The sequence below is a fragment of the Protopterus annectens genome, chromosome 13.part0, assembly GCF_019279795.1.
Source record: "Protopterus annectens isolate FY-2018-M chromosome 13.part0, PAN1.0, whole genome shotgun sequence".
Lineage (NCBI taxonomy): Eukaryota > Metazoa > Chordata > Ceratodontiformes > Protopteridae > Protopterus > Protopterus annectens.
In genome coordinates, this window is record NC_056747.1 from 1,128,590,761 (window position 1) to 1,128,612,729 (window position 21,969).

The 21,969-nt window shown below is 40.2% G+C and overlaps 1 protein-coding gene across 5 annotated transcripts in view; it reads left to right on the top strand.

The window, feature by feature from the left end:
- Positions 1-21,969, top strand: part of ADAM11 (ADAM metallopeptidase domain 11) — a 1,438,613-nt gene that overhangs the window by 1,020,210 nt on the left and 396,434 nt on the right. For all 5 annotated transcript variants that reach the window (XM_044055102.1, XM_044055103.1, XM_044055105.1 and 2 more), the window contains one exon: positions 7,940-7,990. In XM_044055102.1, coding sequence (XP_043911037.1) covers positions 7,940-7,990 — 51 coding nt within the window. The remainder of the gene's footprint in view (positions 1-7,939; positions 7,991-21,969) is intronic.

Sequence of the window (21,969 nt, forward strand, 5' to 3'; positions counted from 1 at the left end):
GTGCATTTCCCAACTCAGATAGACCAGGCAAATACCTCCTGCCCCAAGATGAAGAAACCCAGTCCTTCTAATTTAAAAACACAGTAGAAGATACCAACAAGTACAATGCTACCAGAAAGCAATTAAACAGTGAGCTGAAAATCCCTTGATGGAGATTTCAAGACAGCCTTACAGCAGTAACAGTAAGATGGAGTATTTTTTTTCAAAAATACACTGAAATGCACAGATAAAAGCAGGAAACCACACTGATCACTCAAAGTAACTTAAGGAGTACACTTTAGCAATCAAAAGTACTTTACTTTGCCTGGATGGTACTCAGTACCATAGTTCTATGGAAGCTTACACAACAAACCACAACTTAAATATTTAAGCAGAATTTAAATAATTATTTTACATACACACACACACACACACACACACACACACACACACACACACACACACACACACACACACACACACACAATCAGAAATGCACAGAAGCACAGGCACACACACTCCTGAATACACCACCATTCCTCTCAGTTTCCAAAGCCATGCAATGTGTTTATATATGATTTCATAACCTTCCACTGTAAATTATTAATATTAGTCTAATTCACTTAAAAAATTAATAGAACATGTTTTACATCAGCAAGCATTTTTTGAACAGTAAGTATGAAACTCTAATTTTTTACATTATTGACTTGTCTATTATCCTCAGTGATTTACCAGAAAATCAGGAACAGTGCCATATATTTATCTAATTACATATGTGTATATATATATATATATATATATATATATATATATATATATATATACACACACACACACACACATACACACACACACACATCATAGAGTAACAAGACTAATTTAAATGATTGATCAGGTGTTAGTTTGACAGCTGTTTAGTTGATCACATATTGTCGACTGAGCAGCTGATCAACAGTTGTGCGAGATCCCACAATTCCCAGGTTTCAGAAATTAACCCTTGCTTTCTGTTTGTGTGACCTTGGAGTTAGCATATATAATAAGCAGGGAATATGCCCCTTGCAAAAAATTATGCATTTTAGAATTTTTAAAAACTAAACGTTTGCCTACACCAAGGCTGTTTCTTGGAGCATGTGTACTGGTGTGTCAACAGTGTATTCAATACTCTGCTAGTAGACAATGAGTTTTTCTGCTAATTTAAAGTACACACATACAAACATATGTACGTATAAGGCAAAATTAGAGATCTGCAAAATCAGAAATAGCTGAGTGTTATGGTTAACTTCCTTACTCCTGACTTCTTGTCAAAGCTAAAGATAATGCGGGCAAAACTGTGGAAAATTTTTATCATTTCTCCAAGCTACTTAAAAAAGGTAAGAGAACAAGTTTTGCATAATTATGCATTTTCTGAACAGTAAGAAATTTGAAGATCTAATGTTGGACATTATCAACTTGTTTGCAATCACCATTGAGTTATCAAAGCATCAGGAAATGCAAAAAGCCCAAAGCAAGTCAAAAGATGCTCTGCAGAATCCAGCACAGTTGAGCGGTATTACTCCCTGCATGCCTGCCCCTTTGTTTAAGAATTTTAGATAGCAAAAAAAAAAAAAAAAACAGCGGGACAAGGTTAGGGTCAGCTTTTTAAACATTACCATATTTAAACAGTTAATGGAACAACTGATTTTACATCAACAAGTAGCTTCCAAACATAAGCATATAACTCAAAATCCTCAGTGGTTAACCAGAAAAATCAAAACTTTTACGAGTTACATAAAATATACGAGAAAAAATTAGGGTTATCCTGCAAAATCAGGGACAACTAAGACATATGCATGCTCCATGCAGGAATGCATAAGAGTACACATACACACACACACACACACACACACACACACACACACACACACACACACACACACACACACACACACACAATGAAGCTTTTAGGAGATATCATATTAACCTGTACAGTTCACCTTCATACATCAGTCAATTACTGAATGAGTTTATTTTTAAATTACAAGTCCCCAAACTGAATTCTGATGACAACAAAGAGATTTTAAAACTGGCAGCCCTATACCTGTAGCTGAGCTCTGGGTCCTGTTGGCTTCACTAATTAAAACTTTTATTTCAATATGTTATATGACACATCTTTCTATGTGGCACATTTCTCCTTTCAGTACACACTTGCACTCGTAATCATACACAGCTGCAGCCTCGCACATACACATACCCGTATTTACATATATTCATGCTCACAAACAAATGCAGTCACACACGTGAGCACGGTTGCACATTCACATGCACTCGCTTATACACATATGTCACACACACTCTTGACTCTATCTTCCTAATTCGCAGAGAACAAAAGCCACGAGAAGTTTTACCTAAAATATGACGGCTCATTTCGATTTCATATTTTTTACATAGTAAATCTGAGTCAAGATGCCCAGGAAATTATGGCGCAGTCCATTATTTCATTTAAAGAGGGCGAGCCCCCCCCCCCACCCCACCCATGCATCTGAACTTTAAGGTGTACACTGACAATTTCTTGTATGTACCTAAGCAGGAAAAAATCCAGAATATTAATGTTTTACCACAAAGTCAAGCATTTACTAAAATGTCTGACAAATATATTTGATATGACCTATTCTCCCCTCACAGCAAAGCAAAAATCATTTGGCACATTTCCTATTGTGCAACCAATGCTCATTTATGTTTGCCTTAATCACAAAAATAACAGCGATCATGGAATAAGTTACGTGAATAAAAAAAGTTGCAGTAACAGTGATTGCTACAAACCAGTAAGTTACCAGGCAAAAGGATAAATATCTGTTTCAACATCTATTAAACCTCCCTGTCACCAAACAAACTATCATTCAAATAAAACAGAGATGCAGATGGAGAAGCAGTTAAGGATAGTCATATAGATCACTTGACTGCAACCTCCAGTGGCATCCCTGATGCATCTTTCATGCAAAAAGTGAAAAACAAAATTTAAGTTGAAACGAAAATGTTCTATTTTGGTGATACGTTTTCCATTTTTAACAAAAGCACAATGAAGTGTCTTGCTTTTTTTTATCTCACAGAAGAATGGCTTTAAAAAGCGTCCATGCCTAAATCTGCCACTGCATATAGAAGAAAGGAGGGAAAAGTCCATTCTCACAAAGAGTGTAGTACTGACACACTCAAATTGCAAGGAGAATAAAGAGTCTGTGATATGCAGACAGACTTAAAAACATCAGGCATGGCTACTGGAAGTGAAAAATAAGAAGTGAAAGGATATAAAGGGTTTATACATACTACATTATCAGGGTGCATACAAGGGGTAGAAGAATGGGTGGAGAAGAGCCATAGGTTGTAACTCGAGATGGACATTATAAGATTTTTTTATCAGATTAGTTGCATGTTAAATTTGAAATGAATGCTGAATATAGTGCATGTAACTCTCTACTGCCTTTCTTAACCAGCAGAACTCTGGACAGTTAGTGAAGAGTAAGCCAGGATCTTAGTCCTCTGCCCCTAACTGGAGAAAGGATAAGGCAAGAGGACAGTTAGTGTTGTGTACTGATGCGTATGTATGAGAAGTGTGTTCTCAGATATTCTTCAGTGAAACATTTTTAAGTGACCTGGATACCTTAAAGTTGGCCTTTCTTCACATTTAAGTGATTTACATTTGGGCTCTTTTCTTTGCAACACCCATTAAGGTATTATTTTCTGGTGGTTAAGGGCGCATTCTTTTTGATAACTTCAAGCAATTCCTTGTTTGGAATGAATTTAGAGCTGTTTCATACTACACATTTCTCAACTTAGGTAGAGATATTAGTTAGCTCATTGCTGTGTAGATGCTAAAGAATCTGGGTAGTTCTTAACCTCCTTACTGAGACCTGTTTGGCTAATTTCAATGCTTTTATTGATCATAAGCTTCCCTGAAACCCATCTCATTCCATATGTACTTGTCCCTTTGTTTAGAATTAGGTGTTTTTTTTCTTCTTTTTTTTACCAGGAGTTGCAACCTCATGTTTGTTTTTTTACTGTGTGATGTCTCAGTAGCTAATATTTCTATCTATTCATATATGTACGTGTATGGGTCCAGTTTAGATAACCAAAATACCACTTAAATCGCCGAGACAAAAGCACGAAAATCTACTTAAACAAACACATACATCACCAACAAAAAACTACAGGTAAGTAACTGTTTGGCTGCACCACAACAAAACATGAAAACGTAACCACATGAAACCCACCCCCCCCCAAACTAAATATACCAATTCTGAGATTGCACTACAGTATAGAAAGGAGCAAAGTTCACCATGGTGGCCAAGTGGTTACTTACCTGTAGTTTTTTGTCAATGTAAGTGTTCATTTAAGTGGCTTTTCGGTGCTTTCGTTTCGGCGATTTAAAAGTCGGGTAAGTTGTATTTTGGTTATCTAAAGTAGACCCATAAGCCTTTTTCCTGTGTTTAATCCTGTGTCACATTGCATCTTTGTCTCTAGCCATGGACATGAGAGAAAATGGTCAGTCAGTTCACTTAACCTGATATTAAATAAATAAATAAACACAAGCATGTGTAAGTAAGTGTTTATGTTCATCTACTGCTGCATTAGCATATGCACCATGGAATTATATTGCAGGTAGATATAAGATCATGTGGTCTAACTTCCAGAGCCTTCTGATATCCCCCAGTCTAGGTCTCGCCAATCCCAAACAGTAAACATCAGTAAGACATAATGCATAAAGGGGAGCGGCATCCATGACATCATTTCTTGTTTGCCACATAGAGCGATTGAAATTCTCTTTGTTGGTATCATTCAGAGTTCTGTGAAGTACCACTAATCACCATTTGTGTGCCTTCTCAGCAGTATCAAAGACTTTCATTTTGTATGGACACCTTGAAATTTAAATTATGACTGAGGATATGATTGGAACTTTTTAAAAGGGCATAAAGACTTTTTCCTCCTCCTGTTTCAGGATGCTGGTTTTGATTAATGTGTAGCCTTTCTTTCATGCATGTCTTGCGTGCTGATCCATCGATTCAGTTAGTAAAACAAATAGAACATTTTAGCTGTGTTTCAGAATAAGAAATACAGTAAATTAGTAGAAAGCTATAATTTTAAGATTACATTCTTAAATAAATTTGTGAGTTTCTAGACTTTATTAAATTAAGCAACTGTGGCAGGAGCAATTTTTACATATTTCAGGAAACTTCCACAGATATGATACTACCTAAGTCTCTTCGGCTATTCCCTTAAGGGGTCGCCACAGCTGATCATCTGTTTCCATTTCTTCCTGTCCTCTGCATATTGCTCTGTCACACCAACCACCTGTATGTCCTCTCTCACCACGTCCATAAACCTTATCTTAGGCCTTCCTCTTTTCCTCTTACCTGGCAGCTCCATCCTTTGCATCCTTTTCCCAATATACCCATCATCCCTCCTCAGCACATGTCCAAACCAACGCAATCTCGCCTTTCTGACTTTGTCTCCAAACTGTCCAACCTAAGCTGACCCTCTAATGTACTGATTCCTAATCCTGTCCATCCTTGTCACACCCAGTGCAAATCTTTACATCTTTAACTCTGTCACTTCCTGCTCTGACTCCTGCCTTTTTGTTATTGCCAGCGTTTCCAACCCATACAACATAGCTGGTCTCACTACCCTCTTGTAGACCTTCCCTTTCACTCTTACTGGTACCCGTCTGTCACAAATCACTCCTGACACTCTTCTCCACCCATTCCATCCTGCCTGTACTCTCTTCTTCACCTCTCTTCCCCACTCACCATTACTCTAAACTCTTGATCCCAAGTACTTAAACTCATCCACCTTCAGCAACTCTACTCCCTGCATCCTCACCATTTCTCTATCCTGCCTCTCATTTACACACACATATTCTGTCTTAGTCCTGCTGACCTTCATTCCTCTCTTCTCTAGAGCATATCTCCACCTCTCCAGGGTCTCCTCAGCCTGATCCCTACTCTCACTACAGATCACAATATCATCTGCAAACATCATGGTCCATGGGGCCTCCTGTCTGATCTCGTCTGTCAACCTGTCCATCATCATTGCAAGTAAGAAAGGGCTCAGAGCTGATCCTTGATGTAATCCCACCTCCACCTTAAACGGATCTGTCACTCCCACTGCAGACTTCACCACTGTCACACTACCCTCGTACATATCCTGTACCACTTTTACATATTTCTGTGCCACCCCTGACTTCCTCATACAATACCACAACTCCTCTCTAGGCACCCTATCATATGCTTTCTCCAAGTCCACAAAGACACAATGCAACTCCTTCTGATCTTCTCTATATTTCTCCGGCAACACTCTCAGAGCAAACATCACATCTGTAGTGCTCTTTCCTGGCATGAAACCATACTGCTGATCGCTAATCATCACCTCCCTTCTTAACCTAGCTTCCACTACTCTTTCCCATAAATACCTAAGTGATCCTATCTAATTCCCAGGATGCAGAATAAGGTGAGTTTTGTAGGTAATTAAGCCTTCAGGAGTTTTTGCTATTATACCAGCCCCCTTCTAATGTTGGAGTCTTAGATGTTGATCTGTATTTGAACAGTATTCTCTACCAGACTGGTGGGTGGCATTGATCCAAGATGGCAGCAACGAGGAGCTAATGTCTGGGGATTTCTGTTAACTGATGAACAGTCATATGATAAAGCATCTATAAATAGTGTATAATGGCCTCCAGAAAGCCCTTATTTTGTAAGGGAGTGCAGCATTAATTCCTAAATTATTATGCCTACATTTTCCTTACATTGTTGACCAGAAATGTTAGATTGTCTTTCCATTCTACTTTATGTAAGAAATATAAGCAATGAACAAAGTTTTTTTTCTTATGTAGCATATTCTGGAGTTTAATTATAACTATGAAGCTATGCAGTATGTTTGCAATGTATTATGTTCTTTATATGCATTTTAATGCAATAAATCATATCAGTGCACTTTTGAGTGCTATGTATAATACTCTTAATGATTACTCTTTTTACCATTGCAAGAACTGTGGCTAAAAAGTATCCAAGAAGGCGTTCACTTACCTAGATTAGTACAATGTATGGCCTAAGAGAAGGCCAAGCCCTCTGTGGTAGAGGCAGATGCACTTTGTTTCTTCACATATGCAGAAACTGACAACCACTGTCACCACCTTCAGGCAGTGTGTTAACAGAACTGGCTGAGAGACTGCTGCTTTCAAGTTCTGCTCTTCCTCATGACTTGAGTTATTTGACTGAATGACTTGGAATTTCTGCAAAAACGCATGCTCATTCATGTCTGCTTGTCTGGTGCCATGTCCTAGGGAGTGACCAACCACTGAAGAACATCCAGGTTCCAGGTTAATCTGGAGTATCTATTTCCTGATTCTTCCATGCCTGACTGCCATTGGTTTGGCAGCATCCAGAATGACTTTTCAATCTATGATCCCACATCCAGGTTTGAGATGAAGACACTGCGCAAAAGCCTCACAGCATAGATATATGGGTTATCCCATATGTGAGTTCACATGATTTCATGAATACCTTGTTAATACTGTTCCTTAATCCTGTCAGTCATTTGAGCTTCCAGACATGCTGTGGCCTTGTTCTTAACCCCCACAGTTCCACAATTTTTTGACAGTATCATATGTAGAAACTTCTTTAAGCCTTATGACAGTCTTCTAAGGCTTACATACCTAGTCATAGAATTCAATTATGTTTGTCCAGCAGGAATCTGTCATGGATATACCTCTGCTGACATCTATCTAGGAAGCAGTCAGCATTTAATACATTATGTAGCATGTCCTTCAGAACAGACATTATTATATTCCCATATTTATTATTTAGTAAATTACCTTAAACTCTCAAAGCCTACTTCTTAGAATAAGGCATAGTTGAAACATTTTTTTTTATTTTTAATCTGTGATATCAAATTGTGTTAATGTTTTTCTTTTCATGTTGTGTCTTGGTTTTAGTGTCCCTCTAATGTTCATAAGCTGGATGGCTACTCCTGTGACAGTGGACAGGTAAGGTTACTGTATGGCATGTTTTTGTAGGGTTGTATGTTGTTTTGTACTATCCATTATCCCTACCTTTCATCCTGTTTTGGACACGTCTGGTATTCAGTGGATGCACAGTGTAAAAAGTTACAGAAGCTAGGACTGTGCTTATTAGTTTATTAACTTTGACTGGTTACTCCAGTCTGCAATTACTTTCCGAGAAAAGAACTAGAAAATTACACATCAGTGCACTGAAGAAGTTATAGTGAAGATAAAATATACGTCTTATTAAGCCAGAGAAAAGCATACAGAAGGCATAGATAGGCCAGTTATCAGATCCAAGCCAGAGGAAGGAATGTCATTCTAAGGGCTGTACTGACAGTGGTATGAATAATGTACCCAGATTTCTATTGCATCACTTGATATGAGGCCCATTACATCACCAGAAATGTGAGCTCATGTGTAGAACATGGTTAAGATGGAAATAATGGCTTCTATACTGCCTTCTTGTTTCTTAAGGTACGGTTTAGTATGAAGCTGACAGCCACAGATTCAAGAAGTGGGCCTGTGACACTGCCAGAATTATTCTCTTTACTGTTGCAGTTAATGCAGGAACAGGCATTAAACAGTGGGAAGATAATATTTACATCACGAAGGATACATACTTAAAGTGTTAGGATGATATTTCAGCATTGGGAAGTAGTTTGGCAATAAGCTACAGGACTTTTGGGCATCGGCTTTCCATACGAGTACAGTATTCAGTGGCTGGTGTGAAGAAAAGTATATCTGAGTGAGAAATTCAGTGTATAAGTAGAAATATTTATTTTATTTATTCATTTATTGCCTTTGCTCACTGGGAAAGTCTGGCTGGGCTATGTAAACTCTTTTCAGCAGAGGCCTGGAGAAAAAGCTCCATATGCATGCCTTAACAAAAATACTTGGATTACAAAGAAGTAAAATGCAACAATACTCATAAATACTCCAAATGCATACATAAAAAAATGCTTAGTTTACAAACAAGTAAAATTTATTTGTACTTATTTATTGCCTTTATTTACCAGGAATGGCCAACTGGGTGCACAGATGACCCCCTTTTCAGCAGAGGTCTGTGGGAGAAAAGCTCCATGTAGAATTTTTTACAAACATTTAAAACATTTCAAATAATAATATTAACATCAGTAACGGTGAATATTTCAGAGACAATGTATTTCAGAAATAATACATACTAAAATATTGATAGAAATTGCAGGAAACACAAGACTAATTGGGCAATATTTTAAGTTAATAACAATAAAGATTTCCAAAAAAATACATACTAAATTATTGGTAGAAGTTGCAGAAAACTAGGAAACAGGATGTATTAGAGTTAAAACAGGAAGAATAATATAAAGGGTAAGACAGAAAAAGAGTAAAGAAGAAAGAAAAGAAAAAACGTGTACAGAACAAAAAGAGTAATAACGAAAATTTAATGCGGGTAAGCATGCAAAAAAATAGAAGTTATGTACTTACCATAACGTTCCATGTGAGTTGTTTATCTCGCCTTTATTCTCACTGATGGGTTCGGAGTCGATCCTCACTCCGACACGGCCGTTAGCAAAGCTCAAGGTTTGCCAGTAGCTCAAGACCAAGCCCCTTATCCCACCATGCACTCCTGGAATTACCTCAAATCTTGTTTGCTGCGAGTAACAGTATATATATATATATGTATGTGCAAACATATACATACCCTTTTATGTATTTCTACCAAGAACACTTCCCAAAGGGGAAGAAGAAATATTGAATAACCAGGATGGTACTAGCCTCTAAGTCAACAGTCAACCAGGAGGGGGAAGGAGGGAGGGATGTGAGAATAAAGGCAAGATAAACAACTCGCATGGAACGTTCTGGTAAGTACATGACTTCTATATGTGAAGTTGTTAAATCTCGCCGTTTATTCTCACTGATGGGTAGCGTCCCTAGCACCCTGAATCCTGGGTGGCTCATGGGAGTATGTTCTTCAGTACTGTAGAACCAAAGGGAAGACCTGTCCTTTGAAGCCTTATCCACTTTGTAATGTGTGATAAAGGTATGAGGCTTAGACCAAGTGGCTGCAGCGCAAATATTGTCAAGGGGCAATTTAGCTTGAAAAGCAAAAGACGTAGAGACGGTTCTGGTAGAATAATCCTTAGGTTTATGTGTTAATGGCATGCTCGCATTTTCATAAACAAAGGATATACAATTGGATAACCATTTAGATAAGGTTGTTTTAGCTACTGGATTGCCTTTTCTTGCTTCCGAGAAGGATACAAAAAGTTGATCTGATGTTCTAATATCCTTAGTTCTGTCAAGATAAAATCTGAGCTGTCTGTGTACATCAAGTTTGTGCAGCATGTATTCCAATTTGCTAGAGTGGTTGGGAAAAAAGACTGGCAGCTCAATGACCTGATTGATATTTGATTCAGAACAGACTTTAGGTAAAAATGAGGGGTTTGTTCTGAGAGATACTCATGGAAAATCATGTATGGTGGTCTGATAGATAATGCTTGAAGTTCTGACACTCTGTGGGCAGAAGTAATGGCCACAAGAAATATTGTTTTCCAGGATAAAAATTTGAGATCACAAGAAGATGCTGGTTCAAAAGGAGGAAGAATAATTTGAGACAGCTTAAAGTTTAAATTCCAGGGAGAATAGGGAATTTTGATTGGAAGTCTCATATAAAGAACGCCTTTAAGAAAAGTCTTAGATAATTTATGGCCCAAAACATTTGAGCCACCAAAACCAAGGTGAAAATTTGAGTTGGCAGCTAACTGAACTTGAACTGTAGCAGCTGCTGCTCCTTCCTTAAAAATTTTTGTCAAAAATTCTAAAATAGAAGATAGCGGAGCTCGGAAAGGGTCAATGTTCTGCGTGTTGGCCCAAATTGAGAACCTTTTCCATTTACTGCCATATAATTTCCTGGTAGATGGCTTGTGAGAAGACAAGAGAATTTGTCTTGTATCTTCTGAAATTGAATGAAGCCTGGCGATTAGGGGAAGTGGATTAGCCAAACAGTCAGTTTCAGGGACTGCAGTGAAGGATGAAAGTCCCCTGACGGGTGCGTCAGAAGGTCCAGAACTGGGTCCAGGATCCATGGACCTTCCAACAGATGATGGTGGCGAAATGGAAACTAAATCTGTCGAGGCCAGTAGGGGGCTATGAGTATAACAGTCCTTCCCAGAGATTTTGCTTTCTGTAAAAATCTGGATATTAATGGGAAGGGTGGAAATGCATAAAGGAGACCCGGGGGCCAATCGCGTAGAAGTGCATCTCTCTTTGAGAGACCACTCGTGAGGGAGCAATATCGCCCTGCTTAGCTTGTCCGCTATCACTTTGGATTTCCCTGGGATGTGCATTGTTAATAGAAAATGCTGGGATGACACAGCCCATTGCCAGAACCTGAGGGCTTCTCGACAATGGGGGTAACACTTTGTTCCGCCTTGTTTGTTCAAGTACCAGACTACTGACATGTTTTCTGCCTAAATTGCAATAGTTCCTAGAGGAAGAGAGTCCTGAAAGTACTGCCAAGCCAGAAGTACCGCTTTCAACTCTAGAACATTGATGTGCAGATGTGATTCTTGATCTGTCCATGTGCCTTGGGCAGTCTTTCCATGAAAATGCCCCCCCCCCCTATCTTGGAAGCGTCCGTGGTCACAGTGGCTACTGGGGGGGAGAACAAAGGGTCTTCCACTTGTGACATGAAGAGATGTCAACCACCACTGAAGGTCTCTCCTGCAAGAATCCATGATGAGAATCATGTGATGCATCGGTAGTTTCTGGTAAGACCACTGAGCGAAGAGGAGCCATTGAAGAATTTGCATATGCATCCTTGCGAGTGGTAGAGCCAGGATTGCTGCCACCATCAAACCTAGTACTTTCAATACCTCTGCTGCTGTAGCTTTGTTCTTTGACACCAGTAAGCTGATGTTTTGGCAGAGAAAAGAGTCTCTTTCGACAGAGAGACGTAGAGTGGTAGTTGAGGTATCTAATTCTGCTCCTATAAAAACAGTATGCTGCGATGGCGATAAGGCAGACTTTTTGAAGTTGATTGTAATGCCCAATTGATGGCAGAGTGTCAGAGTGTATTGTGTTGCTTGAGTCAATTGATGCCTGGTGGCAGTGGTTAGGAGCCAATCATCTAGGTATGGAAACACCTGGAATCCTAAATGTTTCAGGTGAGCCGTGACCACTGCCATGCATTTGGTGAACACTCTGGGGGCTGTAGTGAGACCAAAGGGCAGGGCTCGAAACTGGTAATGATTGGCTCCCAGCCAGAAGTGCAGATGATCTCAGGAGCATCTGTTCATCTTTATGTGATAGTACGCGTCCTTGAGATCTATGGAGCACATCCAATCACCTTTCCCTAAGAAGGGAAGAATGGACTGAAGCATGACCATTCGGAACTTCTCTTTCTTTATGAACTGGTTGAGTCTGCTGAGGTCCAAGATAGGTCTCCAGTCCCCTGTTTTCTTTGGTACCAAAAAGAATCTTGAGTAAGTTCCGAATCCAACTTGGTCTGCTGGGACTGATTGGATGACTCTTTTTTCTAGCAATCTGTGGACCTCTACGATTGCTTGTTTCCTGAGATTGGGTGGAACATCTGGGATTCTCTTTACAGGAATGGGAGGGGAAGAGAACGGAATGAAATATCCTCCGGAAATGATGCTTTGTACCCAAGTATATGATGTTATGTTTAGCCAGGCTTCTGGGTACAAAGACAAGCAACCCCCGACTGCCTCCAGAGCCGAACAGTCAGGCCCCCATTCAGGGGCGCTGGTAGGGCTGACTGGAGAACTGACTCCTGTCACCCTGTTGCTGTGGACCCCCTCTGCCGTGGGGGCGGCGTCTTCTGTTATAACCCCCTCCTCGGCTTCTAGAGGGGGTTTCTCCACATGTGTCCTGAAAGGCTGCCTGTGCTTTTCAGAACCACATTTTCCCTCCCCTAGGGCCCTTGGGGTAGGGCCTAGTAGGGGTCGAAAAATGGACTCCAACAGCAGATAAGGTCTTGCCTTCCTGCTCACACCTGGTTAAAGTTTCCTTTACTTTGGGCCCAAACAGTGATGAGCCATTGATTGGGGTATTAATAAAGGAAGACTTAAAGGGTTCCACAAAGGAATAGAGACGCATCCAGGCTTGTCTTCGAAGAGCAATGCCCGAACTAGCGGCTCTACTCGAACCATCAGCTGCAAAGGATATGAGACGCATGGACGAGTTTACCACTGAGTTTAGGGTAGCGAGCTGGGCGTTGACTTTGTCAGCCACCCCTGCAGCTACTGTACCCTGGAGAGTATCTCCTAGCTCTTTCAGGAGATCTCTCTGTAGTCTCGTAAAATGGGTTAAGTAGTTCAGTGATCGCAGAGAAAAAGTTGCTGAACTAAACATGCGCTTCCCATATCTATCCATGACCCTAGAATCTCTGTTAGGGGGATGGATCGAGGTGGATGTCTCAGATACTTCCTTTTTGGTGGCTGCAGCTACAACCATGGCATCAACAGGCACTCCCTTTGTCAAAAATGGCTTGTCCACTGGGGCAGACATAATTTTATTGGGTTTATGAGGAACAGGTTCCATGGCCTCCGGTGACTTCCACACCTAACGAGAAATCAGTTCCATAAGCTCGTCGTGAGGTGGAGACACCCAAGAAGTGGAAGGTTGAGACCCAAAAGCCTTCAAGAGCATGGACTCATCCTCAGTAGGGGTCTTGAACTGCCAATCGCCCCTCTGACTAAGGATCTCTAGTATCTCTGCAAAGAAGATATCCTCAGAGGGGGATCAAGGGGACCCTTCTCACTCATCTAAGTCCGTGTCAGATGTTAAGGACTCCTCTGGGGAGTCTAAGTGCCTCCTCTTGCACAATCTCTTCCTGGGCACCTCCTCAGTGGGGGGATCTGGGGAGGTCTCAAAAGAGTAGGGGACGCCCTGTGGGGGTACTTAAGGCTCGGGGTCTCTATGCTTAGAGGGACCGGTAGATGAAGATGCAGACACAGGAGCTTGAGGGGAGAGGGAAAGCTGAACCGATGCTGACGTTGTCTTTGAAGACAAAACTCTCCTCATATCATCGATGGCACCATGGCTCCAACGAGGAGTGGACGGACCCGAGAGAACCATCCGATCCTCCCGCACCGAAACCCTGGGCTCCAAGCCTGAGGTAGGAGCCAAGCTCATCCGAGCCAAATCCCGGAGAGGAAGAGTCGGCACGACAAATCGGTTCGACTATCCTCCCCAGACCCGACGGGAGAGCATTGGCTCCTAGAGTCCTCGGTCAGCGTCGAGGACATCTGACTAGATGGAGCCGATAACACCAGTGCGGGTATCGGCTCCAAGGGTTCGACAACCAAGGGTTCAATTTCCTTCGGCTCTGAGAGTCCAGTAAGGCTTGGAGGAGGAGTAGACAAATCCGGCTCCATGGTCGTCGGCGCCGACAAGCTGGTCGAGGACAACAACAATTTGGCAAGTCCTGGTGCCTGTAAAAGCTTCTGCACTAGCCAATCCATGTCCATATCTGAAAGGCTGACTGAGGACTTAGCTGAATGCACTGAAGGTGCTGATTGGAGCAGAGGGGAAGATGGAACTTCAGAGACCGGCTCCAATACCGAGAGCTGGTTCTAAATCAAAGGTACACTCGGTTCTGATGTCTGTGGAACCGATGACCCTCCGTCTGAAATTTTTGCCCTTTTTTGTCACTTTGTCTGAAGATTTGGATTTTGAGGATTTCAGGACGTACTAGTACCCTCATGGCTACTCAACACCTCAGAAAAAGATTGCTGTAGCAATCCCCTGTCTATAAGTTTCCTCCTTCTCTCCAAGCGGACTGTTGAAGAAAAAGAGTGACAAATGCTGCAGATGTCTTGGAGGTGTTTAGCCCCCAGACAGTAGACACATTGAATGTGTCCGTCAGTGATGGACATTTTCTGCCCACAATCTGGGCATTTTTTAAATCCCGATTTAGGATGGGATTTCTCCTTTTCGTCCGACATATTTAAATAAAACAAACAGTAAACTGCAAAAGGTAATAAAGTCCTTACTCACTTGTAAAGATCCACAAACAACTAAGCCCAATCAGGGCACTATCTATAACAATATAATTATAGATTACAAATATAGGGCTAAAGAGGCCCACAGAAAAAAACCCTGACGATTAGAAAAGACCAATAAAAGTAAATAGGGCTAAAGGCCCACACAAATGAAGAAGCCAACAAGGCACTAACTTTTAAACTATAACTATTGAAACTATAGATTATATTATGAAAAGACATAATACTAACACGCACTATTTTTTAAACAAAAAAGAAAACCTTTTATATAGACTTACTGTTGTTTTTTCCAAAAATGGCCCGAGCTAGCTGGATCACCGAGATCGCTCTTGCCGCAGCAAACTAGATCTGGGGTAATTCCAGCAGTGCATTGTGGGATAAGGGGCTTGGTCTCGAGCTACTGGCAAACCTTGAGCTTTGCTATCGGCCGTGTCTGAGCTGAGAATCGGCTCCGAACCCATCAGTGAGAATAAACGGTGAGATTTAACAACTTCACATTATTAGATGTGATTAAGTATAGGTTAGTGAGATGATTGATAGGTGGAGAAAGTCAGGAAGGAAGTATGAAAGCCAAGTTAACAGGTTTGAGAAGTACCGTCTGACTAAGAGTGCAGCAAGAGTATGTTTGGAGAAGACAAGGATGTTTTACAGAGGGATAGATGAGGAACTAAGATGGTGAAGTTAGAAAGGAGTATAGGAGGAGATAGGATGTACCATTAACTGTATTACCATTGCTATTTTAAGCAGGTAGTCAAAGAAAGATAGAATGGTTGATGAATAAAATTAAGATATGTTTTCCCTTCTCACATTATGTGATATCCAGGAGAGGAGCACTTACATATCCATTTGTTAGTTATGTAAGATATTAACTTTGTTTTGAAAGAGACTCTGGAGTGTTCTCGCCTTAGCGAGAAAGAAATGTCGTTCTAGATTTTGGAGCAAATGCAACATTTATAGGTATGTACATAAATTAAAGCAACACTCTTAAAGGAGGTAGCAGATAGTTTGACAAGTATTACAAGTTTTGAAAGCTGGTGTTTCATATCAAGTAGGCAACACAGTAACAGTAGATTTGTTGTACAAATAATAAGGCCAATTTAGATAGTCAGTACTGGATGCTTTGTGATAAGAAGTATATAGTTGGGAGTTGTTGAGTGATAAGAAAGGTAAAAAATCAGGAGTAGGTTGGGCTACGTTCAGCTGTACAGAGAATAAATAAGAGATAGCAGAGTTGTGTGCAGTTAACGATGCTGAAATGGGACTGGAAAGGCAGTAAAACTAGAGCGGTAGAGATGCAAAACTAGTTTAAGGTAGTGGGAAAAGGGGAGATGTGGAGTGAGAGAGAAGTGAAAGAAAGTTGGAGGAAAGGAAGAGGATAAAATAAAGGTGGAAAAGGTGGTGCAAGATAAGCTAGGTTTACAGGGAATGATGGGTGAGAGACTAGTGAAAAAAGGTTGAAGGAAAGGAAGAAGGTGAAATGACATAAGAGGGGTGAATTAGCATAGAGCAGAGAGAGAGAGAGAGAGAGAAGCTAGGTGCAGAGAAGAGTTAGGTGTTAGACAGTGAGGAAAAAGGAGATATTTGTTTGGAAAGGGTAGAGAGAAAAAGTAAATATTTATGAAAGAAAATGTAGAGAGTAGGGTGGGAGATAAGGTTTAGTGAGAGGAGAACAGATTTAGAGCAATTGTCTTGGGTGAGAGTAAGAGCATAGCCAGGAATTATTTAGGTGTTGCTTTAGGTTCATAGGCAGGTACTAGGCTGTTGGGCCTGGGGCCTATATAAGCCTGGCCAAAAAGGTTCCCTGGCTTTCACCACCGAAGAAAATTATTTTCCTGTGCCCCTGTCAAGCAGTGCCACAGAAGTGATCCCCGGGGTGAATTTTCTCTTCCTGGTCTTGCTCAGTTTGTCAGTTTGTATACAAGTAAGAGGGATTGCTTTCCAGAGTTTTGCTGCATAATTTGAGTATAAAGAGTCTCTTCCAGAGTTTTAAGATTTGTTGACATTGGTTAGGACTTGTTGGTTGAGCATGGATCTCTGTGCAAAGGTTAGATCTAGAGAGGGAATTGTTTAAAGCAGCACAGCTGTCTGGTTTGTAAATAAGTTTGTGAGCTGTGAGTAATTGTTGGTTAGACAGTTAAGTAGTTCTAGTCAGTTTTAGTACCTGTCAGTGGTAGGATTTATGTAACAGGTTTGCTGCATATTCTGTGATTTTTGTTGTGGCGAGAATTGGCTGAGCATTTCAATAATACCGCATGGGGAATGGTGTCAAAGACCTTAGACAGTACCTAATAAGCAGGAGGAATGGAATGACCCTCGCCCAGAGTTTAAATAACCTCCTCAAAGATGGGCAGTTAGATTGAACAGACTTGATTTGCCTTTCACCAGCCCAAATTGAGGAGCTGCCAGTCACAATTTTTTTTTGTAATAATAATAATGGGTTCCATGTGTGCACAAATTATAATGGTGAGACTAATGGGTCTGTAATTACCAGGGTCTGTGGTGAGGCCTTCTTTATATAATGATACCACTGTGGCAGTTTACCAAGCCTCTGGAATGAGACCTTAGAACATGCTTAGTTTGACTAGGTTCATAAGGGTCTGAGGCAGGCTATATTTTGAACTTGTCAGGAAGCAGCTGTGACTGTTATCAGGCCCCTAGTAGCTAGTTTTTAGTTTTAGATAGTGCAAAAGAACTGGTTCTGGGATGATTTTGGGAGAAATGTGATTAGGGAAAAGGGGAAACAGTGGGATGAGTAGGTGAAGAAAAGTTGGAGCTAAATTAATTAACAAAGATGCTTGTAATGACTTCATGGTTGATATTGCATCTTAGTTTCTGAATATAACTAAAGAAGGCCTGAAATTTTCCCAGGAAAACAAAAGGGGGTAAAAAAATTTAACAAAAACTTCAAAAAGAAAAAAATATTTCATTTTGCTTGGACACCCCCCTAAAAGGGGAAAAACATTTTTCAGGTTACAGGTTTTAGCCCCTCTGCTCACCATCTGCGGGAACCCAGGACGGGTGGAGTCAAGGCCCTCCCCAAAGTTTTTTGGGGGGATTAAAGGGAAAAAATTGGCCCAAAAGGAAAGACCCGTTCTTGGCTGGGCATCCTGGGGAAAGTGGGTGAAGTCCCACGACGGGGAAAAAAAGAAATTTTATCCAAAAAAGGTGGAAACAAACTTTCCAAATAGAAAAAGAAAACCTTTTTTTTGGAATTAGGCGGAAAAAAAACGGAAACCAAAAATAGGGGAAAATCAAAAAAAAACGGCAGCAATGGTTTGTACCTCCAGAAAGAACCAAAAGGAAAAATTTAAAAGTCGGTAAAAACAAAACATTTAAAAAGTTAAAAAGCGAAAACATTTTGCGATCGGCATTTTTGGGGGAAAAAAAAAAACCTTTCGGTTAGAGTTTTTTTTTTAGCCTTTGGTAGCCCCACCTCGGGCCCCGGGGAGCTTGGCGGGAAACAAAAAAACCTTGCCAAAGCTTTTATACAATTTAAACTGAAAGGCCCCAAAAGGCCAGTGATCCGATTTTGTGCTGGGAAAAGGGGATAAAGCGCTCAATACTGACTGTAACAAAGACCTTTTCCCCCAAAAAAGGTGGAACCAAAACTTTAAATTTCTCACGCCTGATTTGGATTTAGGTTGGAAAACAAACGGGATAATTTTTTTCTTTTTCAAAAATGCGGAAAATCGTAAATAGTCCCTTCGAGGTGTGAAAGGTAAATGCAAAAACGGAAAAATTTAAAAAAAGAAAATGCAAAGGGTTTAAACGGGGGTTAAAAAGAATTGAAAAGGGGCCCATTAACATGGGTAAAAACCCTCCTAAAGGGACAATACCCAAGTCCCCCCCAGGTAAAAAGCTTCCCCCTTAAATAAAATGGGGAAAACCAGGAACTATAAAACCCAAATTGAATCCCAAATGGCAAAGCAGAAAAGGAAAAAGGGAATAAAAATAGGAAAAGGCAAAACAAGAAAGCAACCCCTTTATTTACCCAAATTAAACTAAGAAAAAATTTAAAAAGGAAAAAAAACCAAAAATACAAAAGAAAAAACCAAAAGAGCTTTTTTAAAAGCAGCAAGCTTTTTAACAAAAAACCTCCACAAACATTCAGTAATAAACCAGGCATTGGGTTTTTAGTTTCTATTACGAAATAAAGCTTTTTTCTTTTAAACAAAATGTTTGAGAAGCACAGTCAGAACACAAGGAGGTTCATGAAAGAAAAAAAAAAGTTTTGTTTTACTTTTTGAAAGGGAAAAAGGAGGAACAGAAGGCCTTATTAAATGTTCTCTCTGTATTAGGCAGAATGAGCTAATGACACTAGACTGGGAGGAATGTCACAGTAGGGGCGGGCAACTGCAAAGCCACCAAGTATAAGAGCAAGACACCAACAGGGAGGGTGGGACAAAATAGCCTACAGCCAGCAAGCACTAGAGACACAAATGAAAGTTTTTAAACAGATAAGGATTTGTAAAGATACAGAATAGACAAAGTGCTATATATATATATATTAAATTTTAAAAACAGTAATCTGTAAAAATAATCAAAAAAATCAAGATACTTATATTTTCAGCTCAGTTGCAGTCAACAACTTCTTATCCAGTCTGCACTGTGTGTAATTAATGTGTGTATGTAATTAAATTAAAGCAACACTCTTAAAGGAGGTAGCAGATGGTTTGACAAGTATTACAAGTTTTGAAAGCTGGTGTTTCATATCAAGTAGGCAACACAGTAACAGTAGATTTGTTGTATAAATAATAAGGCCAATTTAGATAGTCAGTACTGGATGCTTTGTGATAAGAAGTATATAGTTGGGAGTTGTTGAGTGATAAGAAAGGTAAAAAATCAGGAGTAGGTTGGGCTACGTTCAGCTGTACAGAGAATAAATAAGAGATAGCAGAGTTGTGTGCAGTTAACGATGCTGAAATGGGACTGGAAAGGCAGTAAAATTAGAGTGGTAGAGATGCAAAACTAGTTTAAGGTAGTGGGAAAAGGGGAGATGTGGAGTGAGAGAAGCGAAAGAAAGTTGGAGGAAAGGAAGAGGATAAAATAAAGGTGGAAAAGGTGGTGCAAGATAAGCTAGGTTTACAGGGAATGATGGGTGAGAGATTAGTGAAACAAGGTTGAAGGAAAGGAATAAGGTGAAATGACATAAGAGGGGTGAATTAGGATGGAAAAGGAGCAGAGAGAGAGAGAGAGAGAGAGAGAGAAGCTAGGTGCAGAGAAGAGTTAGGTGTTAGACAGTGAGGAAAAAGGAGATATTTGTGAGGAAAGGGTAGAGAGAAAAAGTAGATATTTATGAAGGAAAATGTAGAGAGTAGGGTGGGAGATAAGGTTTAGTGAGAGGAGAACAGATTTAGAGCAATTGTCTTGGGTGAGAGTAAGAGCATAGCCAGGAATTATTTAGGTGTTGCTTTAGGTTCATAGGTAGGTACTAGGCTGTTGGGCCTGGGGCCTATATAAGCCTGGCCAAAAAGGTTCCCTGGCTTTCACCACCCAAGAAAATAATTTTCCTGTGCCCCTGTCAAGCAGTGCCGCAGAAATGATCCCCGGGGTGAATTTTCTCTTCCTGGTCATGCTCAGTTTGTCAGTTTGTATACAAGTAAGAGGGATTGCATTCCAGAGTTTTGCTGCATAATTTGAGTATAAAGAGTCTCTTCCAGAGTTTTAAGATTTGTTGAAATTGGTTAGGACTTGTTGGTTGAGCATGGATCTCTGTGCAAAGATTAGATCTAGAGAGGGAATTGTTTAAAGCAGCACAGCTGTCTGGTTTGTAAATAAGTTTGTGAGCTGTGAGTAATTGTTGGTTAGACAGTTAAGTAGTTCTAACCAGTTTTAGTACCTGTCAATGGTAGGATCTATTTAAAAGGTTTGCTGCATATTCTGTGATTTTTGTTGTGGTGAGAATTGGCTGAGCATTTCAATAATACCGCATGGGGAATGGTGTCAAAGGCCTTAGACAGTACCTAATAAGCAGGAGAAATGGAATGACCCTCACCCAGAGTTTAAATAACCTCCTCAAAGATGGGCAGTTAGATTGAACAGACTTGATTTGCCTTTCACCAGCCCAAATTGAGGAGCTGCCAGTCACAATTTCTTTTTGTAATAATAATAATAATGGGCTCCACGTGTGCACAAATTATAATGGTGAGACGAATGGGTCTGTAATTACCAGGATCTGTGGTGAGGCTGTCTTTATATAATGATACCACTGTGGCAGTTTACCAAGCCTCTGGAATGAGACCTTAGAACATGCTTAGTTTGACTAGGTTCATAAGGGTCTGAGGCAGGCTATATTTTGAACTTGTCAGGAAGCAGCTGGGACTGTTATCAGGCCCCTAGTAGCTAGTTTTTAGTTTTAGACAGTGCAAAAGAACTGGTTCTGGGATGATTTTGGGAGAAATGTGATTAGGGAAAAGGGGAAACAGTGGGATGAGTAGGTGAAGAAAAGTTGGAGCTAAATTAATTAACAAAGATGCTTGCAATGACTTCATGGTTGATATTGCATCTTAGTTTCTGAATATAACTAAAGAAGGCCTGAAATTTTAATGATGTACTCAAGACTTTTGCTAGCCATGTTTAAGTCCTTTTTATGCTGGGGAGGTATTTTGTAAATAAATAGTAGTTTTCGTCTTGTTATAAATGTATTTACTTTACAGCTCCACTGCATGGGTTTATTTCTGAACTTTCCATTGTAACAGTGATGGATGAGAACAGATGTTTCAATAGAGCTGTTTACATAGGAGGGAAATTCAGTGGCATTAGTATTTGGGCCATTTGGGACATAGTCCTACTTTTAGTTTCTCATACTGTCATTAGATGACAGATAATTGGCTTTAGATTAGTTCCTAAATATAGCTGGGTTTTCGAGAATCTACAGCACCGGTTCAAAGACAGAAGGTAATATGATGGTTGGGCTTCACCAAGGGGGCAGAGACACTCAGAGGGATGCAGGCAAGA